This window comes from Anser brachyrhynchus (assembly GCF_964034855.1).
Source record: "Anser brachyrhynchus genome assembly, chromosome: Z".
NCBI classification, from domain to species: Eukaryota; Metazoa; Chordata; class Aves; order Anseriformes; family Anatidae; genus Anser; species Anser brachyrhynchus.
In genome coordinates this window covers 26,601,849-26,625,994 of record NC_137697.1, presented here as the reverse complement: position 1 = coordinate 26,625,994, position 24,146 = coordinate 26,601,849, and the positions used below count along the sequence as shown (strand labels likewise).

General features: G+C 36.9%; 1 protein-coding gene across 7 annotated transcripts in view; it reads left to right on the top strand.

The window, feature by feature from the left end:
- PTPRD (protein tyrosine phosphatase receptor type D) overlaps nt 1-23,477 on the top strand; it is a 410,278-nt gene extending 386,801 nt beyond the window's left edge. For 5 of the 7 annotated variants that reach the window (XM_080574817.1, XM_080574819.1, XM_080574818.1 and 2 more), the window contains 7 exons: nt 578-863; nt 1,380-1,558; nt 2,903-3,029; nt 3,977-4,102; nt 8,891-9,045; nt 13,131-13,266; nt 19,406-23,477. In XM_080574817.1, the coding sequence (XP_080430943.1) occupies nt 578-863; nt 1,380-1,558; nt 2,903-3,029; nt 3,977-4,102; nt 8,891-9,045; nt 13,131-13,266; nt 19,406-19,474 (1,078 nt within the window). In that variant the 3' untranslated portion in view covers nt 19,475-23,477. Of the gene's footprint in view, nt 1-577; nt 864-1,379; nt 1,559-2,902; nt 3,030-3,976; nt 4,103-8,890; nt 9,046-13,130; nt 13,267-16,649; nt 18,007-19,405 lie in introns of all 7 variants that reach the window. The other 2 variants (XR_013943869.1, XR_013943870.1) reach the window with 1 other exon arrangement.
- Nucleotides 23,478-24,146: the final 669 nt, after the last annotated feature.

Here is a 24,146-nt window from a genome sequence, read left to right as displayed (position 1 = left end):
AATGTCATTGCCTGACTTGGTGAAAGAGAAGACCAAACTGTGTTAATGGAAGCCCCATTGACAAAGTTGGAGGAGTGATATAAAGTTTACCTCCAAAGCACAACAAGAAATATGGAAGACTCATCTGGTGTAACATTGTTGTTTGCCAATACATTCATATCAGTAAACAGGATAGCAACAGGATGTATAATGAATTGCAAATGATACTACAGGAAAGGCTGAATTCTTAGAGTGTTCATCAGCTCCAGTAAATTTCATTGTTAAGAACATACATTTCTAAAACATGTTCCAATGTGTTTTATTTCTATCACAGTCAAGCCTGAAATTGCAAGATGCAAGGACCTTATGCTAAATCATTCTACAGTCTCAATTGCTTGTAATGGGAGTTAAAGAACTTCATATATTTCATGGCACCGACCTCTTTCATAAAAGCTAGTGTTCATATGCAGAAAAATGTTCTGCTCAAATATTCTGTTCAAATCACTGTTATGAAATTTTAAAACTTGAATGCCATAAAAACAAGCACAATGCATGAAATAGTCCTTCATGTTTTTCCTCCTGTGTTCATTTCTTTTAGTGCTGGAGTCGGCAGGACTGGCTGTTTCATTGTAATAGATGCGATGTTAGAGAGAATAAAGCATGAAAAGACTGTAGATATTTATGGCCACGTAACTCTAATGAGAGCGCAGAGGAATTACATGGTTCAAACTGAGGACCAATACATCTTTATCCACGATGCACTGCTGGAAGCAGTGACATGTGGAAATACCGAAGTGCCAGCCAGAAACCTGTATGCATATATTCAGAAGCTGACACAGATAGAAACAGGAGAGAATGTCACAGGAATGGAGCTGGAATTTAAGGTACTGGAATTTTATGTTGTGGGGAACCAACATCAAATTGTGTAACACTTAATGCTGCTATGTCCTCCACCAGTTGTTTCCAGTAATCAAAAGCTAAGATAACATCAAGCTAAAATCTTAAATTTGGAAGATGGTCCTTTGTAAAATGCAAAAATTTATCTTCTGTTAGTCTCCAGACAAGAATTGTTTGACAAGGGTGTTTTAACCCTGCTGTTTCTTTATCATTTGAATAGCTTGAAATGTGTGTTAGCGTAATAGTGTAAAAATCAAATTTGTCCACATGCATTAATATACCAGGTATTCAATTTTTATAAGGTGTTAAAAGAAACTTTACAAATATTTAGTTAATGCAATGGAATATGGGAAAGTAAACATCTTAATGCAACAGAATATGGGAATGTAAACATCTGACATTGAAATGATTTGTTAATGGATAATGAGAAGAGATGATCAGATCTGATAATGACATTAGTTTTCATTATACCTGGTCTTAATTATTTTATTTATTTTCAACAGCGTCTTGCTAGCTCTAAGGCTCATACTTCAAGATTCATCAGTGCCAATCTTCCTTGTAATAAATTCAAGAATCGCCTCGTCAATATTATGCCATATGAGTCTACAAGGGTATGCTTGCAGCCAATCCGAGGAGTAGAAGGCTCTGATTATATTAATGCCAGTTTCATTGATGGATACAGGTATTAATGTTGTGTTCTCATGTGGACTGCTTTAAAAGTTTACAAAATTGCATATGTATTAATACTAAAAATAGCAAAAAATACTACTGAAATTTAGTACTTTTTGTTATCTGTACATGTCCTGTTTGGTTTTTGTTTGCTTGTTTAAATATTATTAAGGGTTTTAGATTTTCACCCATACAATACAGGAAAATTGTGTAAGTGGCATGGAGTCTTAACGTTATACTTTTACTTGTCTTTAAACAATTGAGAACCCTCAGTATGTTTATATGAGGGTTTAGGCACTTTCATGATCTGAAACATCTATTTCTTCAGGGCTATTCTACTAAATATGTTTCTAAAAAACACCAATAGAAATAACATCCAGGAGATAAACTCCCTGTGTCAAGGTGAAAACCTATGATATTGGAGCACTGATTATGATGAGACCCATCATTTTATACATAAATTTGTGTATATTTATCTATATATAAATTATTGTTGTTTATTATTATTATTATTATTATTATTATTATTATTATTATTATTAATTATTTTATTGTTTATATATACATATATATATATAGTTGTGTAGTCCACTACCATCTTCATGACAAGACTTAACAACACTGACTTATGCAGCTCATAAGAAAAGTCATGAAGGAGCAGCAGTGCTATTTCCCTAAGGCAATTTAGATGTACCTGAGTATTTGTATTCACAGAGAGCATTTTATGAACCTCTGCACTTAACTGAAACCAGTTTTCATTTCTAGCATCAACTAGATACTATTTCTGTTTTCTGTTGACTGAACCAGGCAAGAACAACATAACTGGTCATCGTCTTTATAAAGTTCCTGATGCAGAACTTTTAATAGCTAGGTGGTAATTTCCTCTAGCAGGAGTTTAAGGCCTGGAAATGCAGTGTACTTCATTCCTGAATTTTCTTCCTTCATTACTTTTGTTGGAGGCATCAGACTGTTGAGGAGGCATTAATAAAGAAAGAGCTTGATGCTATCATTCCTAAACTTAATAGATTGTACGACAGTTACTTCTACAAAATGAAGCAGCACAACTAAATGCTTCTTAAGTGCTTTTTACAGCACACAAAATTGATCTATTACAGTTGCATTAAAATTTAAATAATAAAAATAAAGACATACATCATAATATTAACAGACTAATTTCCTTCACAAAGTTCCAAAAATAAAGCCATAGTTTGATTAAACAACCATAATAAGGTTTTAATATGCTTATTATTAATAGTATATGTTTTCCTCTATATAATGTTTACATATAAACAGAAACATGAGTATCAATTCACTTTTTCGATTAAAATATTTATTTATTTATTTATTTTTACAACAGACAACAAAAAGCTTACATAGCTACACAGGGTCCATTGGCAGAAACCACTGAAGATTTCTGGAGAATGCTCTGGGAGCATAATTCTACAATTGTGGTCATGCTTACTAAGCTACGAGAAATGGGCAGAGTAAGTATTGGTATAGTATTCCTTTACCAATTGTTCATTATAATTATTATGTTTTCTTTCTAAAATGTTTCATTGTTATGGCGTTATCAAAAGATAACCGAGTATTTAAGTTCCCTCTCCACTGGAAATAAGTGTCATTGATGTTCACCAGGTGTAAGGTGTAATCTGTAGATGTGATGCTGTCTATAAACTTAGACATAACATTTTGTTGTGGGGCACACTGAAATTTGACAACTCAGTTTGTATGTTGATATTCCAAAGAAAGCAGAGAGAACATTGCTGTCTATTGAATAATGGGGATTTCTCATTTGGAAACTTCTCTTTTGCAGCATCTGATTTTTGTAAAAAGAAAGTACGGTATTTTTAAGATCTGAATGGTTGAATGTTTTCTGTGTGCTCTTTGTGATGGACTTTGAAGTTTCAGCAGCTTGTTTGAAGTATTAAACTCATTCAGGTGCTGCTTTAGGTAATGTAAAGAATGGAGCAGTTTCCTATCTGGACAAGAATACATCAAGATGAAGCTGATTTGTGATGAGTAAAATCTGAATCAGATCATGTATTTGGGGAATAGAGATGATCCAGGACAGTGAATATAGAGATGAAAAGAGTCTTGAGAGTTTCTTCAGCAGGGAAGAAGGAATAAAACTAAAGATGTCCTCAAGATTTAAATTCCGTTTGGTATTGAAAATTAGGCGAGGGATAGCTCTTGTCACTGATAAATAATGGAGCTGAGCAGATGTATAAACAAGTTCAGAGGTACAGCAACCAGAGAGAACCTCTATGCAGTGCAATATTGAAGGTTCGTCTTTCTATTCTAGGTGTGGATCTTAGTGTTCATGATGAACTGTTCATGTTCCTGTCAATAAAGGCACTTTCCAGGAGTGAGAAACATTTTATGGTAGTGGTGTTAAATAATAGGAAATGTATTTTGCTTCTCTGTTTTGTAGGAAAAATGCCACCAGTATTGGCCTGCAGAGCGTTCAGCCAGATATCAGTATTTTGTGGTAGACCCAATGGCAGAGTACAACATGCCACAGTATATTTTAAGGGAATTCAAGGTTACAGATGCAAGGGTAAGTTGCAACAGTATTACATTTTCACATAAGTTTAAAAGACAATTTCAATTTCTTCCTCTCTCTCTCTCTCTCTCCCTCTCAAAAAAAAAAAAAAAAAAAAGAGAGAGAAGTACTTCTACAAGCAATAAAAAAGAAGTTTAATTTAAGTTATTATTTAAATATACTGTGTATTTATTTAAGTTGTTAAATGAATAACATCTTTATTTAAGAACAATCAATTTCATTCAGATCTAACATCTGGGCAGCACAACTTTGTGATGTTCTGAATAGCTGTTTGTATTGAAATGCATTAGATGATTTGAAAGCCATTTTCCCTTTCTCCTCATTTCCCCCTTGATCGTTTTTGGGGGAATTTTTGTCACTTGCAGCTGTAAATACATTGAGTGAGTGTGAAGGTTAATACAGTGAGATTTAAAAACTGCAGAGTAAATAGCATTTGTAAGAAAAGCTTGACAAGCTTTACACGTTATAATTTGATTTTTGGCATAGCTTATTTTCAGCAGTGTTGTATATCTGCAGAGTGGATGCATGCAGCTGTGACCCTAGCATCTTTATTTTCATACTGTGTTTTTTATCTGAATTCCGGAGTCTGAAACTGAGCATGAATATAAGATTAAATGTACATAAACTTCAAATATATATTTGGCATTTCTCAAACTTTTGATTTCTAGCACTTCACTCTGCATGGCAGGAAAAAGTTACTGGCATCCTTCATTTCTTTAAGCACTCTAGTATACTGTTTGTTCAAGCAAAATAGCAGGTTGTACTGTCCAGGAACAACACGGTTGATTACTCAGAGTTGCCAGTCAACCTCCAAAATATCAGACTTTCTCGTGGTTAGCTGGAGTGCTGCTTTTAATATAAGTTTCCAGTAAAATTAGGTACTACTGATAGTTAACTAGACTGTATTGTCACTATCTAAGTCAACATACCAACATTTTAATTTAGCAAATGAGACTTAAGTGTGTGTTTATGAAAACTAATTGCAAATACCCTTTGAATCTAATTTTCATTCTATTTGTAATCTAGTAAGGAACAAATGAATGATAACTTCTCTAACTTTTTATGCCTAACAGAATTGGAGAACAGGCTCCTAACATCATTTTTTAACCACACTTAAAAGTGTAGACAGTCAAAGCTAATTTCACCAGAACTGTGCTGATAGTCTTTACAGATTGTCTATTAAATGTCTGTTCCCTCTCAAGATGAAAAATGTCTTATGTGACATAGTTTACCTAGCTCAGATCAGAGAATAACAATTATAACAAAAAGCCACAGATGTAGTTGAAAGTGTTCAAAAAGTGTACATATGTCCAAAAAGTTCATTCTGCAGTTTATAATAAACTATGATAGTTGTAAGAGTCTGTATACTTACATCTAGCAAACCAATAAAAAGTCTGAAAGGGTTAAATAGCTTAATTTGAAGAAACCAAATGAGGTGTAATAAGAGCAAGTGTAGAGTCCTGCGCCTGGGAAGGAACAACTGCACGTATCAGTACAGGGTGGGGGACAACCTGCTGAAGAGGAGCTCTGAGGAGAAGGACCTGGGGGTCCTGGTGGATGACAGGTTGACCATGAGCCAGCAGTGTGCCCTGGTGGCCAAGAAGGCCAACGGGATCCTGGCGTTCATAAAAAGGAGCGTGGCCATCAGGTCAAGGGAGGTGATCCTCCCCCTCTACTCTGCCCTGGTCAGGCCTCACCTGGAGTACTGTGTCCAGTTCTGGGCTCCCTGGTACAAAAAAGACAGGGATCTCCTGGAAAGAGTCCAGCGGAAGGCCACAAAGATGATACGGGGCCTGGAGCATCTTCCCTATGAGGAAAGGCTCATAGAGACCCGGGCCTGTTCAGCCTGGAGAAAGGAAGACTGAGAGGGGATCTCATCAATGTGTATAAATACCTGAGGTGTGGGAGACAGGGATTTGGCCCACCTCTTTTCAGTGGTGTGTGGGGATAGGACAAGGGGTAATGGCCACAAGATAGAGCACAGGAAGTTCTGCACCAACTTGAGAAAGAACTTCTTCACAGTGAGGGTGACAGAGCACTGGAACAGGCTGCCCAGGGAGGTTGTGGAGTCTTTTTCTCTGGAGATATTCAAGGCCCATCTGGACACCTACCTGAGCAGCCTCCTCTAAGGAACCTGCTTTGGCAGGGGAGTTGGACCCTATGATCTTTCAAGGTCCCTTCCAACCCCTTCAATTCTGTGATTCTGTGATTAATTTGCCAGAAACAGTTTTCTTGATCTGACTTTTAATATGCCTCTTTTTAAAAGTGCCAACCACGTGTGCATCTTGACAGTTCTTTTGTGCCATTTTGCAATCACATATTACTGCTTCTCAAATTAAAAAGTAATAATAATAATTCTGTGTGTTAATGGTCCCAATTTTGTTAAATAACTCCCTCTTAAGCTTAAAGGGCCATCTTAAATTTTCTGGATGCACTAAGAAACTATAGCTCCCTACAAATTTACTGCAAACAGTAAGGACTACTTGCCAAAATGTATGTTATAGTTTTCGTCTAGTAAGTCTATTAGTGTCACACCCAGTAATTTAGACCATCTAACTGAATTGTTGTAATCAGAGGACAGTAACTATTGCAGTGGTTGTAACTCTCTTATCTCCAAGACCATCTGTACTGTTAGAATACCATCAGTGCTCTGGAAGAGCTGAGTTGGCCAATTATTCCACAGGGACAACAAAGGAGCACACTGCCTTTGTAGGTACAGCAGCAAGTGTTTGGTGTGGAACTACCTGTTATTTCTGGAACTGAGCTGTGAGTTTTTGTAAGGTGAAATTGACCTCTGTAAGTGTTTCAATCTACTGATTCTGCTGCTTTATACTCACTTTCTCTGTAAACTCCAAAGGTCAATATGTTGGGGCAGTCTCATTTAACGCTGAACTATTAGTGATGACTGCAAGAAAGTATTATAAATTCTACAGCCTCATCAAAAGACAATTGAATATCCCCTGTGAGGATCATGAAGAAATCCAAATGATCAGCCAGTCAACTCATATTAAAAGCTCTGTGCTTCACACAGGGATCTGAAAGTTCATTTGTTGATAACTAATACTTCTTGCCCTGTGTGTGCTAACTGTGACAATATTTGAAAGTAAAGATTTAATTAAATTTGGCATTTGTATTTGGACTGCTATTGGCAAGCATTACATTAAAGAAAGTATCACTCGTTATAATGTCAGTAGCAGAGGGAACTAAGAAATTACAGATCAGTTCCCAATATGCTTTAGCGCTAGTCTAACGTCAGACTAACTGACTTTACTTCTGTGCTCATTAAATAGCATTAAATAACAGAAGTTACTGCTATTGAAACTAAATGAGAACCCTTTTCACAGACTTGCACCAGACTACTGAGTTATTACTATCACAAAACATATACCAATACAGTTATTTAGACACGATTGACATACAAATACTTGCCATCAAATCTATTTCAGAAATAGAATTTTGTGGTCTTTCCAGTGACATCCTAGGCTTAAGTAAAGCAGCACATTTCTTACCCTTTCAACCCCCTAAAAAGTTACTGTTGTTCTAGGCTAATTCGCATGAGTGTCAGAAATCACCAAACAGTTTCCATCTCCTCGGCTGAGAAGTTGCAAGCAAGTCAGACTTAAGTTTTTTGTTGCTTTACGCCGGGGGAATGGGAAGTCATTTGGGAGGGAATCAACCTACTGCTTTATCTTCTTGATTAATTAATATCATGTGCCTATATCTGTTGGAAAGATGCAATTTCGTTATGTCATTTTGAGGGAAAATAGTATTGCAGAAGTCATTATGAGAGAAGTCAGCATTAACAAAATGTCATTTTTTTTTGTTTATTTTTTCATAGTTTTTTTTTGTTTATTGTTTCTGAACTTTACTAGAAATAAAATTCAGTAAACATTTTTAATAGATAATAATTTTAATAATTTATATTATTATTATATACTATATATTATATATTTAACAATAATAATAAGTTATTGATATAAAATATAAAAATAATAAATAATAATAATTCAGTAATTAATAAAATAATTCAGTAATCCTGTTAGTATTCCTAACGAAAAGAAATGAACAGCTTCAGCTGACTTGTTTTTAGAGATGAAGCCTTTTTTTTTTTCTCTAGATTTTTACTGGCTCTGAGCAATTAGTGAATGCAGTTACAGTGATTGAAAGGATGTTTATTATTTGTTAAAAAAATGACTTTTTGAAAATGACTTGTTGAGCCTCTTCTTCCAGTTAAATGTATGCCTCACAAAAAACACGGTGCTATTAAAGATATCCTCTGCAAATAAGACAATGACTAAACAAGTCTTATCAGTGAAGATATTCCTGCCATGCAGTAGAATATATTCCTTATCAAACAGAGGGGCAGAATGAAAGGCCTTATTCTACCTGTTTTATGTTAGAAGAAATTTGCGGTCAAAAGGATTCAAATCAATCATATAAGCTGGTGAGATTGTTACATCTTCAGCTTCAAACATTTGCACAAGCAAAATATCAGACAACTGTCATATCCAGTGCAGAAAGAAATCTGTACAATGTTGTAGTTAATGAAAATGCACTTTTGTGCCATTGTGTCCAAAAGCACCAGTAAGTACTGTGACTGAAGGAGTCTTCGTAAATGTGATCATGGCTACTTCCCTCCTCTGCCCCCCTTGCCCTATCTCCCCCCATGCCCTCATGTCCTTATGTCCTTTTCTCCATGACGGTCTTTCTGGTTGTTGGCTGGCTGGCTTGTAGTCACTGGGACACTCTTTGGGAATATATTGTTTGTGTCTTTTGTTTAAGGATGGCCAGTCCCGAACAGTGAGGCAGTTCCAGTTCACAGACTGGCCAGAACAAGGAGTGCCAAAGTCTGGAGAAGGATTTATTGACTTCATAGGCCAAGTGCATAAAACAAAGGAGCAGTTTGGTCAGGATGGACCAATCTCTGTTCACTGCAGGTAAGTAAACAAAGCCTCAAAACAATTATGCAGATTTTTTTTATTTTTTTTTAAATATATAGTGTATATATAAGTGGAATTCCATAGCTGAACTATCAGAAAGGCAATCAAAGAGAATACCAAAATAGGAAAACATAGGATTGCTTTACAAACTGTGAACTGTTTTGTGGTATAATCCCATTCATACAGACGAGGATCTTCTGAAATACGTAGAAGAGAGATATTTTGCTTCCTTTAAAATTGTCTCTTATTCAAGATAAAAACAATATCATCAATGCTACACCCAAAAAGCAGTAGAAAGGGCCTTATCACATGCTGCTATGTTTAATCCTTTTTTCTGCTTGTAATTAAAAGTGAGGCTGTTACATTGGTAGGAATTATTAGTTGTAAACAAGATGGTTGCTTATATGTTGCTGTCTAATAGCAACCAAGAAGAGCCAGACAAAAATGGTAGCTACCTCAGGAAAGTGAGTGGAACAGTTAGAAAAACATTGAGGTTTAGACTGGGGAATTTGAATTTCAGAATATAATGCCCATTTTTTCATGTGATGAGTTCCCTTAATACCTTTACAGCTAATACACAGATGAAAACAGCTTGGAGGGTATGTAGGAATAATCCAGAGTGGTCTTTTTTAATACTCTTGCGTATTTTTTTTCCAAAGTATTCTAAAGTATGTAGCAGATGGCCAAAAATATTATCTTTACCTTTTATCTGTTATTTAATAAATTGTTTTCTATAAATTCCATTAGATTTTAGATACTCATTTTGCAACATTAAGTTATATTTTTGGTAGATGAAATATTATTTATATAACAGAGACGGAAAATGCTGATATAGGTTCCAAATCCTTTCTGCAAGCCAAGTAATGCATCAATAGTAGCATGAAGACAAAATGACCAAGTTGAGCATATGAATGAGCATATGAGCATATGAATGTAAAGGGTGAGAGAAATTCTTGTTCTTCCAAAGCCAGCAGCAACCAAAAGTTACTTATGTGCTTTAACAGAGTACATATGCTCCCCTATGTTCCCCTATGCATCCTTATGCTCCCTAATCTGTTAGACTAATATATTAAATATACTCAACAACTTCAATCCTACTTTTTCTGTGTGCCTAATACGTTTTTTGGCCTACAAAGGAGAAAAACAACATTTCAGAGCAGAGTCTGGGATTCAAATGGCAAAGGAAGATGGACAGCCCTGATAGGAATGAAACTTATTCCTCCTGACAGAAATGACTTTTGGGAGCAGAGAAGTATTAATCAATATTTATGCCTGTATGCCGACATACATAAGAAAGCGAATTGACGATGTTCTCTGTTCTTTGTACCACACAAATTTGTCAACTCATAACTGAACTGATAAACTACATGCAGTAGGTTATGCAGCACTTCCAAATAAGTGTGATCTTTCATGCTGAAATTATGGAGATTTCTACCCTTGGCTTAGATAGAAACAAAGTCAAATCCAATATAATTCATCATGGTTTTGTCTTTAAATTTATTATCATCATCATCATGACAGTTTAGATATCAGTAATGCTAATCATCCTTATAAATGCTAGTCAACTTACATAAATAATAAATATCCTTGGCAAATTAGTAAGTTTATTTGCTTATTTCATGATATATAAGATCCTCCAGTTTCCTAGTCCATATGGAATTATTTTAAAGATGACTCCAGTTTGTACCGTGAGTAATTTTTAAGAATTTCTGCTCTAGAAATTCTTCAAATAAATGCCCCTAGTGTCACTTCCATGTAGTTTCCATCCCACTTTATGCATTATTTGCAAGTTTGCTTTCTGTATTACACAGAAAACCCTGTTCTGGCAACAGTGTGTTACTATGTAAAATTTCTAAAGTCATAAGTCAGTTTATTAAAAATTAGTTAAAATAGCAAAAGACTGTTCACCTTGAAGCAAAATTTTCGTCTGAAGCAATCTTAAGCATTTACAGTTATTCAAGCTTTTAGCTAAGGAAGATCACCCTTTTTCAGCAGGCGTTGAAGATGTATTTTTAACAACAAACTTGTATACAAAAACATCAGTATTTCCTCCTGGCTTATTAAAGTAATCTAAGTTTGGTGTCTAAGTGTTTAACCTTTGGTGAATTGTAATGCTAAGCTGGCATCATCATGCAGTAGTTCCTTCGCCATTTACTGAACTCATGATTCTTTAAGACCTTAGCTTCATTACTTTGTTGTGATAGAACTCAATTTGTTGTTTGACTCACACTGAAGGAAATCAGCTGATCATTAAAAATGCTGCTAGTACTGATGCGTACTTCCATCACTCTAGAAATACTGAGCATCTTGTAGTAGGAATTGAAATAATGTTAAAATTGTTTGTCACTCAGCTGAAATTGGGTCAGTTTCCTACAGATTTTACAAAAATGCTTTGGTTCTGCAAGTATTGAGTAGAGATCTTTCCACGTTAGTCAGTATTCCTCATTAAGAATCTATGTTTCTAAGGAGATCTACAGATTCTTTTTGGTTTCTTAAGAACACAAGAGAACAAACTAATTCTTTTCTCTTCATGAATTAAAGAGCTAGGAATAATTTTTGAAGTAATAAAGATTTGATAAGTATCTAGTGTAGAAGTCCTCACATATTTAGAAAGCCCTACATTTATTTTTTTTTTGAGTTCTTTAGATAGATGGTTGAATACAAAGGAGCAAGGAGAAGGAAAGTGGTAATCTACCTTAATTCTGCTGATTACTTTCTGTGCTGCTTGGTTTAGGTCACACTGTCTTCAGCTCTTAAAGTCCAAGCAGGTTCCAATGATCTTTTTCCAGGATTTTTTCACAATGGTTCTTAAACAAACCAAGCTCTCTAATTTAACTCATCAGGGAAAGGAGACCTTACAGTCCAGTCTAGACCTCCAGGAACTTTACCATCACATCTAGGTAAACCAGTGTTAAGAGCATGGTATTTTATCAAATTAGGTAATTAGGTATAACGTGTCCTTTGGCTTCAGTTCTCCAAAGGCACACGGGTTCTGCAAAGTTTCTAAATCCAATCAAATGTATTTCTTAGCCCTAGAAGTGCACTGATCTAGACTAAACAATAAAAAACCATCATACAGTTTGGACGTTTTGTTTCCACATTAGTCTTGTGCATTCACTGGATCTCTGTGGTAGTCCACATAGACTTGAGTTAGAGTTCTGCAGCTAAGTCTACCTGACTGTAGAAAACCTCGTGAAGTGATTAACATTACCTATAAGATGATGAGTTGCTTAATTCCCACCTATGTGAGTTCAGACTTAGGTTTTCTATGTTGTTATGTGTCATTCTCCAAGAGTCAACCTCAGGAATAGGTAATTGTTTAAACTTAATATCTGGCAACTATTGGCTTTATTGATTAGAATAATTTCTATAGCTTCTTGGGTGTGTTAGATAATAACAAAACCCCAAGACAGAACAGAAAGCAAACAAGCTGCATATTCACAGAAGTGATTCCAGGCTAATATAGACAGACATAGTTTATGTATATCAGTATTTGTAAGCTAAAGATCCAGACTGCCAGACCTGAATAATGACTGTCTTAGGTTTTGCTTGTGTCTGTTGTTTAAGTTGTAGAGTGTATATGAACAATTTCAATGTAAATTGAAAGTCCACTGACTGTGTCTACCTGAACTAAGGTAACACTGAAGGTGTGCAAAATAGAGGCTATACATGAACAAGTCACATTAAAAAAATAAAAAAATAAAAAATAAATAAAAATACATTGTTATCTTTTTCTTTTGTCATTTCCAGTGTAGATCACTGACAACAAATGTTCTTATTTTTCTTCACCATACACTGATTACTGTATATCTGGATCAACAAACCAAGTCACTTTGCAATGAAGACTGGAAAGTCAGGAAGTACTTAGTAGCATGTGAAGTTTGCTTGAGAGCAATGATTCTTCTAAATGCAATGTGGTAGTTTGCTGTGGAATTTTGCTTAGTGAGCCTTTCCCTGTATAGAAATCTGTACACATATGGTGTGTTGTATCCACAGATAATATGTCAGCCAATTCTTTCAGCGTTAACTGTCAATTAAAATTCATTTTTTTCCCCTTCTTTTTTCTTCTATTATTTTAACAGTGCGGGTGTTGGAAGGACTGGAGTGTTCATAACCCTGAGCATTGTTTTAGAAAGAATGAGATATGAAGGTGTTGTAGATATCTTCCAGACTGTCAAAATGTTAAGGACACAGCGGCCAGCCATGGTACAGACAGAGGTGAGGAAAACAGTTTTAATGTGCAATGGTAATGGAAAAGGAGGGGTATTTTCATACCAAAAAATGCACAGATAGAGATTGTATAAAATTTGGTTGTATTTATACCTTAAATTGTATAGTGATTATATGAATACAGTGTGAAATCAGCTATAAAGGTATTGCATGTAGTATTTCCTGTTTCCTTTTATGGCAGTAACATAACTTTCTGCTGGCTGGAGAAGAAAAAAGTTCATTTCAGTAGTGGAGCCTAACTTCTGATAGTCGAAGAAAACTATTTTCCCAGAAGCACTACCTATTTTCTTTTGATCCTTTCCTTTGTGGCAGAAATTTGTGGTGATAAAGGAGTCCACTTGTTTCTGAAGGTTGATTTACTGACATTTTTATGTTCCAAGAGCAAAGTATTGTTCATTGCTTCGTAATGAGCCTGTATTATTTTCATAATTGTCTTGGCTCTGGGTCATCAACCAAGTGACTGTTTTGCCTGAAAATCATAATGGTAAATTCAGCACCAGGAAAACTATAGTATAAATATTTTCCATGCTAGCAATAGTGCTATAGACAAATAGAAAGAGGAACAAGCAACATCAACTTATTTCTTATGCCTGGATGCATACCGTGTCATGCCATAAAGAATAACTTAAATATTTTCAGCATGTGCTTAATTTCTACTTAAATTTCCAAACAGGAGACTTGAACTAAGCTGTAGTTCATTGGTTCGACTGTAGTCAGGGGGAAAGCCAACAAGGTGGACATCCTGGTGGGGGTCTGTTATAGACAGCCAAACCAGGATAAAGAGATAGGTGAGGTATTCTACAAGCAGCTGGCAGAAGTCACACAGTCACCAGCCCTTGTTCTCATGGGGGACTTCAACTTCCTGAAAATATGCTAGAAACATAATGTAGCCCAGAGGAAGCAGTCTAGGAGGTTCCTGGAGTGTGTGGAAGATTCCTGACACAGCTGGTTAGTGAGCCTACCAGGTCAGTAAAACTGCTACATTGGACTTCTGGAGGGCAGACTTAGAACTGTTCAGGACACTGGTAGGGAGGATCCCTTGGAAGTCAGTCCTGAAGGGCAAAGAGGTAGGCTGGATGCTTCTCCAGAACAAAGTCTCAAAGGTGCAGGAGCAGGCTGTTCCTATGTGTCATAAGACGAGCCGTCGGGGAAGAAGACCAGCGTGGCTGAACAGGGAACTTCTACTGAGTCTCTGGGAAAAAATGAGTTTATGTCCAGTGGAAGAAGAGTCAGTCAGCTTGGGGATAGTACAAAAAAGTTGCTAGCATATGAAAAAAAAAATAAATAAATAAAAAAGTCTAAAGCTCAGCATGAGCTCAACCTGGGCATTGCAGTAAAAGACAACAAAAAAAGTTTTTACGAATACGTAAGTAAGAGGAGGGCCAAGGAGAATATCCATCCTTTACTGTATGTGGTGGGGAATATGACTACTAAGGATAAGGAAAAGGCTGAGATTCTCAATGCCTTCTTTACATCTCTCTTTACTTGTCAGGCCACTTATCCTCAGGGTACTTGTCCTCCTGACCTGGAAGTCTGAGACGGGGAACAGAATAAAACCCCCATGATTCTGGTGGAAACAGTAAGAGACTGACTACTCCAACTGGACTGTTACAAGTCCATGGGGCCAGATGGAATCCACCCAAGGGTGCTGAGACATATGGCAGATGTGAATGCCTAGTTGCTTTCCATCATCTATCAGTGGTCATGGTTGACAAGAGAGATCCCAGATGACTGGAGACTTGCTAATGTAACACCTTGATGCCAGGGAAGGTCACAGAACAGATCATTTTGAGTGCACAGCATGTGCAAGACAACTAGGGGATCAGGCCCAGTCAGCATGGGTTCATGAAAGGCAAGTCCTGCCTGATCAACCTCATCTCCTTTCTATGATCAGGTGGCCTGCCTGGTGGATGAGGGATGGCCTGTTGATGTAGTATATCTAGAATTCATCAAAGCCTTTGACAGGGTCTCCCACAGTATTCTCCTGGAGAAACTGGCAGCCCATGGCTTGGACAGGTACACTCTTTGCTGGGTTAAAAACTGGCTGGATGGCCAGGCCCAGAGAGTGGTGCTGAATGGAGTGAAATCCAGCTGGCGACTGGTCACCAGTGGTGTTCCCCAGGGGTCGGTGTTGGGGCCCATTCTCTTTAATATCTTCATTGATGATTTGGATGAGGGAATTGAGTGCACCTCCAGTAAGTTAGCAGACAACACCAAGTTGAGGGGAAGTGTCAGTCTGCTGGAGGGTAGGAAGGCCCTGCAGAGGGGCTTGGACAGGATGGGTTGATGGGCAGAGGTCCGTGGGATGAGGTTCAACATGCCTAAGTGCTGGGTCTTGCACTTTGGCCACAACAACCCCATGCAACACTACAGGCTTGCGGCAGAGTGGCTGGAAAACTGTGCAGAGGAAAAGGATCTGGGTGTGCTGACTGATGCTCACCTGATCATGAGCCAGTGCTGTGCCCAGGTGGCCAAGATGGCCAACAGCATCCTGGCTTGTATCAGGAATAGTGTATCCAGCAGGACCAGGGAAGTGATCGTCCCCTGTACTCCGCTCTGGTGAGGCCATACCTCAAGTGCTGTGTTCAGTTTTGGGCCCCTCGCTACAAGAAAGACATCGAGGACACGGGGCATGTCCAGAGAAAGGCTAGAGAGCTGGTGAAGGGCCTGTAACACAAGTCCTATGAGAAGAGGCTGAGGGAACTGGGGTTCTTTAGTCCGGAGAAGAGGAGGCGCAGGGGAGACCGTAATGCTCTCCACTACCTGAAAGGAAGTAGTGAGGAGCTGGCAGTCAACCTCTTCTCACAGATAGCTAGCAATACGACAAGAGGGAATGGCCTCAAATTGCACCAGGGTAAGTTTAGGTTGGAAATTAGGAGACATTTCTTCTCAGAAAGAACAGTCAGGCATTGGAACGGGTTGCCCCAGGAGGTGGTGGAGTCACCGTCCCTGTGTTTAAAGAAAGGGTGGATGTGGTACTTAGGGACATTTGTTCAATGAAAGCTGGGTATTCTTATTTTTAAGAAGACAACTTCAGAAAATGAATAAATAAGTGAAAATTCAGATATTTATCTTAATCTGTTCAACCAAGTAAATAATTGTTACCAAACTGAAGTGTTAATTCAATTTCTTTTCCTTTACCATTATTATTCTGGATAAGACAAATGAAAAATAACAGCCTTCTGTCATTTTGGTTCCAAGAAATGACTACAGTATACAAAAAAAAAATTGTTTCTTGGAGCCTATATGACAAACACAGAGCTGGGATGTGCAATATATTCTCTTTCCTCCTACTTTGACTTATTTCTGTATGCTACCCTTGAACCTCCCCTGCTCAAATTAGGTGTTGTAAATTTGTTTTTTTTTTTCAGGATTCTGTGGGAGAAAAAAAAAATCATACAATCATAGAATGGTTTGGATTAGAAAGGATCTCAAAGATTATAGAATCAAAGAATGGCTGAAGTTAGAAGGGACCTCTGAAGATCATCTAGTCCAACCCCCCTTCCAAGCAGGATCACCTAGAGGACATTGTACAGGATGGCATCTGTGCTAATGCCACATCTTCCAGTGCTCTGTCACCATCACAGTAAAGCAATGCCCCATTATATTTGGCTGGATCATCTCATTCCAACCCCTCTGACATTGGCAGGGACACCTTCCACTAAACCAGGTTCTCAAAGCACCATCCAACCTGGCCTTGAACACTTCCAGAGTTGGGGCATCCACAGCTTGCCTGGGCAACGTGTTCTGGTGCCTCACCACTGTATGAGTAAAGAATATCTTCCATATATTTTACCTAAATCTACTCTTTTTTAGTTTAAAGCCATTACTCTTTGTCCTATAACTAGGACCTATCACTAGGGCCCCTGGTAAAGGTCCTTCCCCAGCTTCCTGTAGACCCCCTTTAAGTACTGGAAGGTTGTTATAAGGTCTCCCCAGAACCTTCTTTTTTCCAGGCTGAGCAACCCCAGCTGCCGCAGTCTGTCTTCGTAGGAGAATTGCTCCAGCAATTGCTCCTCGTGGCCTTCCTCTGGACTCACTGTAATAAGTCCAAGTCCTTCTTGTGCTGGGGACCCCACAGCTGAATGCAGAATTCTAGGTGGGGTCTCACAAAAGCAGACTAGAAGGGGACAATCATCTCCTTCAACCTGCTGATCACACTTCTTTTGATGCTGCCCAGGATACAGTTGACTTTCTGGGCTGCAAACACAGACATAGCCAGCTCATGTTGAGCTTCTAATCAACCAACAGTCCCAAGTTCTTCATCTCAGGATGCTCTCAATCCATTCTCCACCAAGCCTGTATTTGTGCTTGTGATTGCGCCAACCCAGGTGCAGGACCTTGCACTTGGCCTTGTTGAACTTTATGAGGTTTGCATGGGCCCACCTCTCAAGTCTGTCCAGGTCACCCTGGATGGCATCCCTTCCTTCCAGCATGTCGACTGCACCACACAGCTTGATGTCATCAACATCCTTGCTGAGGGTGCACTCAATCCCACTGTCCGTGTCAACAACAAAGATTAAATATCACCAGTCCCAGTACTGACCCCTGAGGAACACCACTCATTACTCATCTCTACTTGGACATTGAGCCATTGACCACAACTCCTTGAGTGCGACCATCCAGACAATTTCTTGTGTACTGAGTAGTCCATCCATCAAATCCATGTCTCTCCAATTTAGAGACAAGGACATGCGGAACAGCATCAAAAGCTTTTCACAAGTCCAGGTAGATGATGTCAGTTGCTCTTCCCTTTCCCATGGATGCTGTAACCATGTTGTAGAAGGCCACCAGACTTGTCAGGCATGATCTGCCCTTAGTGAAGCCGTGTTGGCTGTCACCAATCACCTCCTTATTTTCCATGTGCATTAGTTTCCAGGAGGATCTGCTCCATGATCTTGTTGGGCACAGAGGTGAAAGTGACTGGCCTGTATTTCCCCATGTCTTCCTTTTTTTTTTTCCCCTTTTTAAAAATGGGGTTTATGTTTCCAAGTACATAGAATCAGTGCCAAAAAAAAATGCAATCCTTATTCAATAAAGCACTTAAACTCCATGTAGACCACACATTTACTTAAAAATTTAAAAGAAGGTCTAATGCATTTTCCAATTATTCAAGCACACAGCAGCAAGGAACTGTTAGTGATCATAGTACTGAATTGAAGCAAATATCTAATGAGTTTCCTAGTCACCAGAAGAATTTTAATTGTGATGTTAACAAGTATAACTCCTGTGAGCCTAGCACATAGGACTATCAGATAAATAAGCAGATTATTTTTATTATTGTTATTTTGGATGGCTTTTATATATATATATATATATATATATAATTTAAACCCTGAGTAGCAGTTGCAAATAACTACACAAATATGACATTTTAGTATAAGTGTTCAATATTACATAAATATTTAAAAAGACTGCTGTGTGTGGGTGAGAATAACATGAAATGCGAAATATTGGATTCACTAGAGGTTTAAACAAATCACTTAACACATTGAACTTTCTCTGCTTCCAGGTATAGGTTGAAATGTAATCTGTTTCACATTAATAAGGTGCTTAGCTACATATTTCTCTCATAGGTCCTGTCCTTGCCACAGGCAAAGGTATCTTTACATCCTCATCAAAGCTTATATCGCTGAAAGGCTGGGATTCTCTTTGCTTCCTAACCTGGTTTTTAACTTGTTGGTTTTTCATGTAGCATTTCATATTAAGGCTGTGGAGGATTTTATCATTTAGCGTGCTGCATTTGCTATGGAGTTAATTGGATATTTTGCTACTTATTTTCAAATATAGATGGAGAGACATCTTAGTATGCTCCCATAAGAAGAAAGCTTTATGCTGATATTACATTAATCCAGTATTACAAATTCTCAGTAAATGAGTATACAATCTCTGTTTAAATAGAAGGTGAATTCTGTGGAAAATGTTATTTCTTTAAATGAGTGTCTATCTTCATCTGTTGTAACTTGTTTTTCCGTTGATGTCAGCAAGACAATATTGCTGAACTGCAGATGCCTCTGTGGTGTATTTGTCTGTAGCCACAAAGTATTCACTCGTAGTTGAAAGAAAATAGAAACCAAGCAACAAGCTGGCTTTTTGATGCTTTTGTTTTCTATCTTTCTTTCTCCAGGATCAATACCAATTCTGCTATCGAGCCGCACTGGAATATCTGGGCAGCTTTGATCACTATGCAACATAAAAACCCACCGTGGATTTTTATTGCAGGCCCTTTAAGATCCAGAGAGCCGCTTCTGAGCCATACAATGTGCTTTAGAAGTACTTCTAAACTCTTAGCTATGGAGCGATTATTGGGGATATATAAATAAAAATAAACAAACAAAAGTATTGGGGATATATTAAAGAAAAAAGAAAACAAAAACAACTATTCCATGTGGACCAAGAATTCACAGTTTAATAACCTAACCATGCTAAAAGAATCCCAACCACTGAGGCGTCTGAAGGATCTCATTTACAGATACCTCAAGGGTTTGACATTGGTTGAAGTCAAAGGGAAGACTTCAGGAAAGAGGAATTCGTTGGAAAGAATGATCATCTTGTTCAGGATTGCATGCTTATTGCAAAGAGGAATTTTGAGAGAACTGCAATTCAGTGCAAGATGTTTGTTGAAGGGTCAGGTCTTGGCTTCTAAAACAAAGTGGACTCCTTACTTCAACAGCACCCCTTCCCATCATATTGCTCATGATAACACTTTAGGGAAAATGTGGGAATGTTTAGAAAGAAAGTCCTTGATTTAGTTTTTTAGTATTGTAAAGATACTGCTGACCTGTGCTTCATTTTTAACTGTGTAAACTTTTTCCTTTTTTTAACAAGTTTATCATTCAATGAAGTGAATTAAAGAAAAGGTTACATAACTGTTCTTTTTTTTTTTGTTTAAAAACTGTAGATTTTTTTAAGCTGTAGAACTGTTATCTGTAATAATCGTGCTGTAGAAATGTTAAATAATTTGAAAATTTGCACATTTTTGTGCAGTCCTATATTTATCTACAGTACCACAGTCTTGTTAGATATTACTTTGAAAGTTATGTTTGTTTTATTTTTCTTTAAGAAAATATTCATTGTAATCAGTTAAATCAAAATGGGATTTTTGGTTTCTTTCGGAATCAACAGGGAGGCGCAAAGTATAAAGATGCTGCTACCACACACACATGCACGCACACACATGTACGTGTACATGCACACCCACACCCTCTCTCTTTCTATATATATAAGTATATGTATGTATTACTGTCAATCCATATCTAGCTCTCTGTATAGTTACAGAGTTACAGGCATGTAGGTACACGAACACACACACACACACATAAACATACCAGTTCTTCCACAGCCTGGATTTATCAAGGTGGTAGAAAAGTTTCTCAGCCTACTACAATTATAATATGCTAGTATTTAATCATCTCTGCATTTCCAAGGTCCATAAACTTCTGTTTCAAAGGGAAATGAGGAATGCACATCATTGATATTTGATCATCATCTCTATCCCAAATAATATTTCTCTCCAGATTGCCACTTGAACATGAAGACATCACACATGCACACACATACGCACACACATGCACACATATGCACACACACAGAGTATGTGATTTAGGCTTCCAGTGAAGTTCAATATTTGTAACACTATAGTGCAATAAGAAATCATATTATTAAATGTAGGAGGTGTGCATGTGGGAAAGGTCAGTGCATATAACTTTAGGAGGGGAGAATGTTGTAATATACTAGGTATTAAGATGTTTTAAAATTGTATTCAATAGTATACTGTCTATAGTGTGTGCTATATAATTTACGTTTATCGTATGTAACAGGGCAAAGCCAAACACATGTTGCTCTGTGAAATCAACAGTTCTGTGGCATACAGCATTGTTTGGGAATGCTGTTTTTTATTTTAATTTTACATTTATAGTGCCTTATATTTGATGCCTATTTTGAATAGCATTTCTTTAAGTTAGCCTTCATTTGTATTTAGTTCAGTTTGTTCATATCTCTGTTATTCTTTTCAAACATTTTAATACATGTATCAGACAATTTTGAATAATATGCATTCCCAGTTTCTAATCAAGTATGGATGATAATAAATGATAACGCAAAACATGTAGGTAGTCAAGGCCCTTTATCTTTTCGTATTTCCAATAACGGACCAGCCCACAACTTAGATATCTATTTCTGGTTGGCTTTTCAAACCCATTGTGTCACTGGTTATAGTGTTATCATTGTAGAGATGTATCAGTACACTAGCAGTTGTCGACATCAGTAGTGCTTCTGCATCCATGTTTTCTTTCAATTTTAAAAATGTGTTAACAGATTGCTAAAGTCAAACCATTGCTTTCAGTAAGGCTAGCAAGATTGAGCTGGCAGGATGTATTTTTGAGAATGATGCTACATTTTCTTCCAGGTGACAAAGAGTATTATTAAAACAGCACAAAGTAACTTTTGCCAGTCTTAATGGGATGCCATTTGCATTGACATCAAGTCTTGTGCTATCATCTGTATATGAGTATCAAAGGAATTATTTCTTTGTGTCTTCAGATAGAAGCATTGGTATGGCACGTGACCTCAACTTTTCTTCTTCTTCCACATTTCCCACTGTTAGCAGAAAGAAAAATACAAAAGACCAAACTCTAGCAAACATTGTATTTGAGCACTTTTGTAAAGAAACAAACAACAACAAAAAAAAAAACACACACACAAATATATATATATATATAATATACAAATGAATCAAAAGTATATGGAAGGCTACCTCAGAATGAGATTCTATAACTTACATCTGAACCAGAGAAGAATGTGCACTATGTTTCTTTTTCTTCTTTCTTGATTTGTACTTTTAGCTGATTAATGAAGTGCCAGGTTACATGGTGTGGTCATGTTCTTCAGCTTAGATCAAAAAACATAAAAATCAAAAAGAGCATAATTTTGGAAACATAGCCTAGGGAAGATTTTTGCATATTGGATCTGTAAAAAGATCAGAGCTTTCTCCCTAGCAGACTATCTTGCAAGCTCCAAAATAAAGGGGAGATTAAAATAATAATAATAATAATTAATTAAAATCCGATTTTTAAGGGGAACTGTTGTACAACAATATTCCTTTTAGTTTTTATGTTGCTTAAGATAACTCTTAGCATCATTGATGTGCATTCCACTTTCTGTAATCTTATATATTGTCTCTCTGCAGTTAATTTTAACGGTAAGCATCTTTGTCTACATACATCATACATTTTGAGGCTTAGAATTGGTTTCATCAACATAACCAGTACGGTGCTATTTATGATTGTATGTGTAGTTATATCTAATTTTTTGATTAACTGCAGTGGGCAAAAAAGGCAAAATATATAAAAATGATTTATACAGAAGTTTAATTTAGCACTCTCTCTCTCTCTCTCTCTCTCTCTCTCTCTCTATTTCTCTCTCTCTCACTAAGTGATTTAAGTTGTTAGAAATTGGAGAGGATAGCTGGGGAAAGGGAGGGGCCCTCTAGGGAGATTTGCACTTTCTATACCTTTGTACTATGCACAGCCCTATTGATTCTACATCCAACAATGTTATTACTTGAACCTATCTGTAAGAAACTGCTTGTGAAATCCACTTGTATTGTATTTAAATGACAGAGAACGTTAAAGGAAAAAAAGTTTGCAATGACAAAAAACTGCATCTGTTTTTTCCTTCCTTTTATTTTTTCTTTTTCTTTTTCCTTTTCTTTTTCTTTTTCTTCCTTTTTTTATTTTTCTTTTTCTCTTTTTTCTTTTTCTTTTTCTTTTTCCTTTTTTCTTTTTTTTTTTCATTTTTTTCTTTTTGTTCCTTTTTTTTTTTTTTTTCTTTTGTGCCCTGATACTCCACAAATATCAAAGGCTGCAGGTCTCATCATAACTATCTGTTACGTGGCTTTGCCATTCAAGCTTGGAGTGTCTTTACAAAGATAATAAAAAATTGTGTTATTTGCTCTTGTTTTGGATGCATAGACTGAAAATTTAAAAAAAAAAAATTACCTTGTAAAACGGCTTGTTAAAAAGATACAATTACCTCTAATTAGTAGTACGCGTAAATGTTTTACAGAATGAAAGGCGTGCTTTTTATTTTCTTACTTCGTTACATTGGTGGCGAAAGATAATCTGTATGAAAATCAGTTCTTTGCTGACACAAGTTCCATTTGTTACAAATGAATTCTAATAAAATGTCAGTGTTATGCAGCCCTGGTCTTCTTTCTTAAGCAGTGCTTTTGATATCAGAACTCATTTGGTTCCTCTTGGTGATAAAGCAGTTTAATTGGAACCACCAAGTAGTCATTAATCTTCTTAACTAGTAGCTGGACAGTGGAAAATTCATTCCTACGTTAGCAAATATATTGTCTTCAGCAGCAAATTTTGCGCAAGCATAGACAAAATCTTTCATAGGCATAAGGTCCTCTAGCTTCATGAATTTCAATGAAATTATAGAAATTATAACACTTTACATGCCTAAGAAATTCCTGTATGTGCTTTAGAAAGGCATCATTACATGAGAAAATAGACTACTGTCCATTCATTGATCTAACCCAAAGAAGTAAAATATCCACACATTTGGAGAGAGCTATGAATTTTTCAGTCTTATGGAATTGGCAGGTTCAGGAGTCAATCCAAAATCATTGGTCAGAGTTCCCTTATGGAAACAGTGTCAAGCAGTCATGACAGATGTTTAATTAATTTCCTCTCTGTAGTGCATGCTCTGCTGTTGCCAGTGGGTGAAAACATCAGTCTGTTACACTGTGGTGTTTCAAATTGTTTTCAAACATTTTGAAAAAATTTAGATGAATGTGCAAAGTTTATAGAGGCAGGCTACAGGGATCACGGAATGGAAATCTCGTCAAGGAAACAGATGAG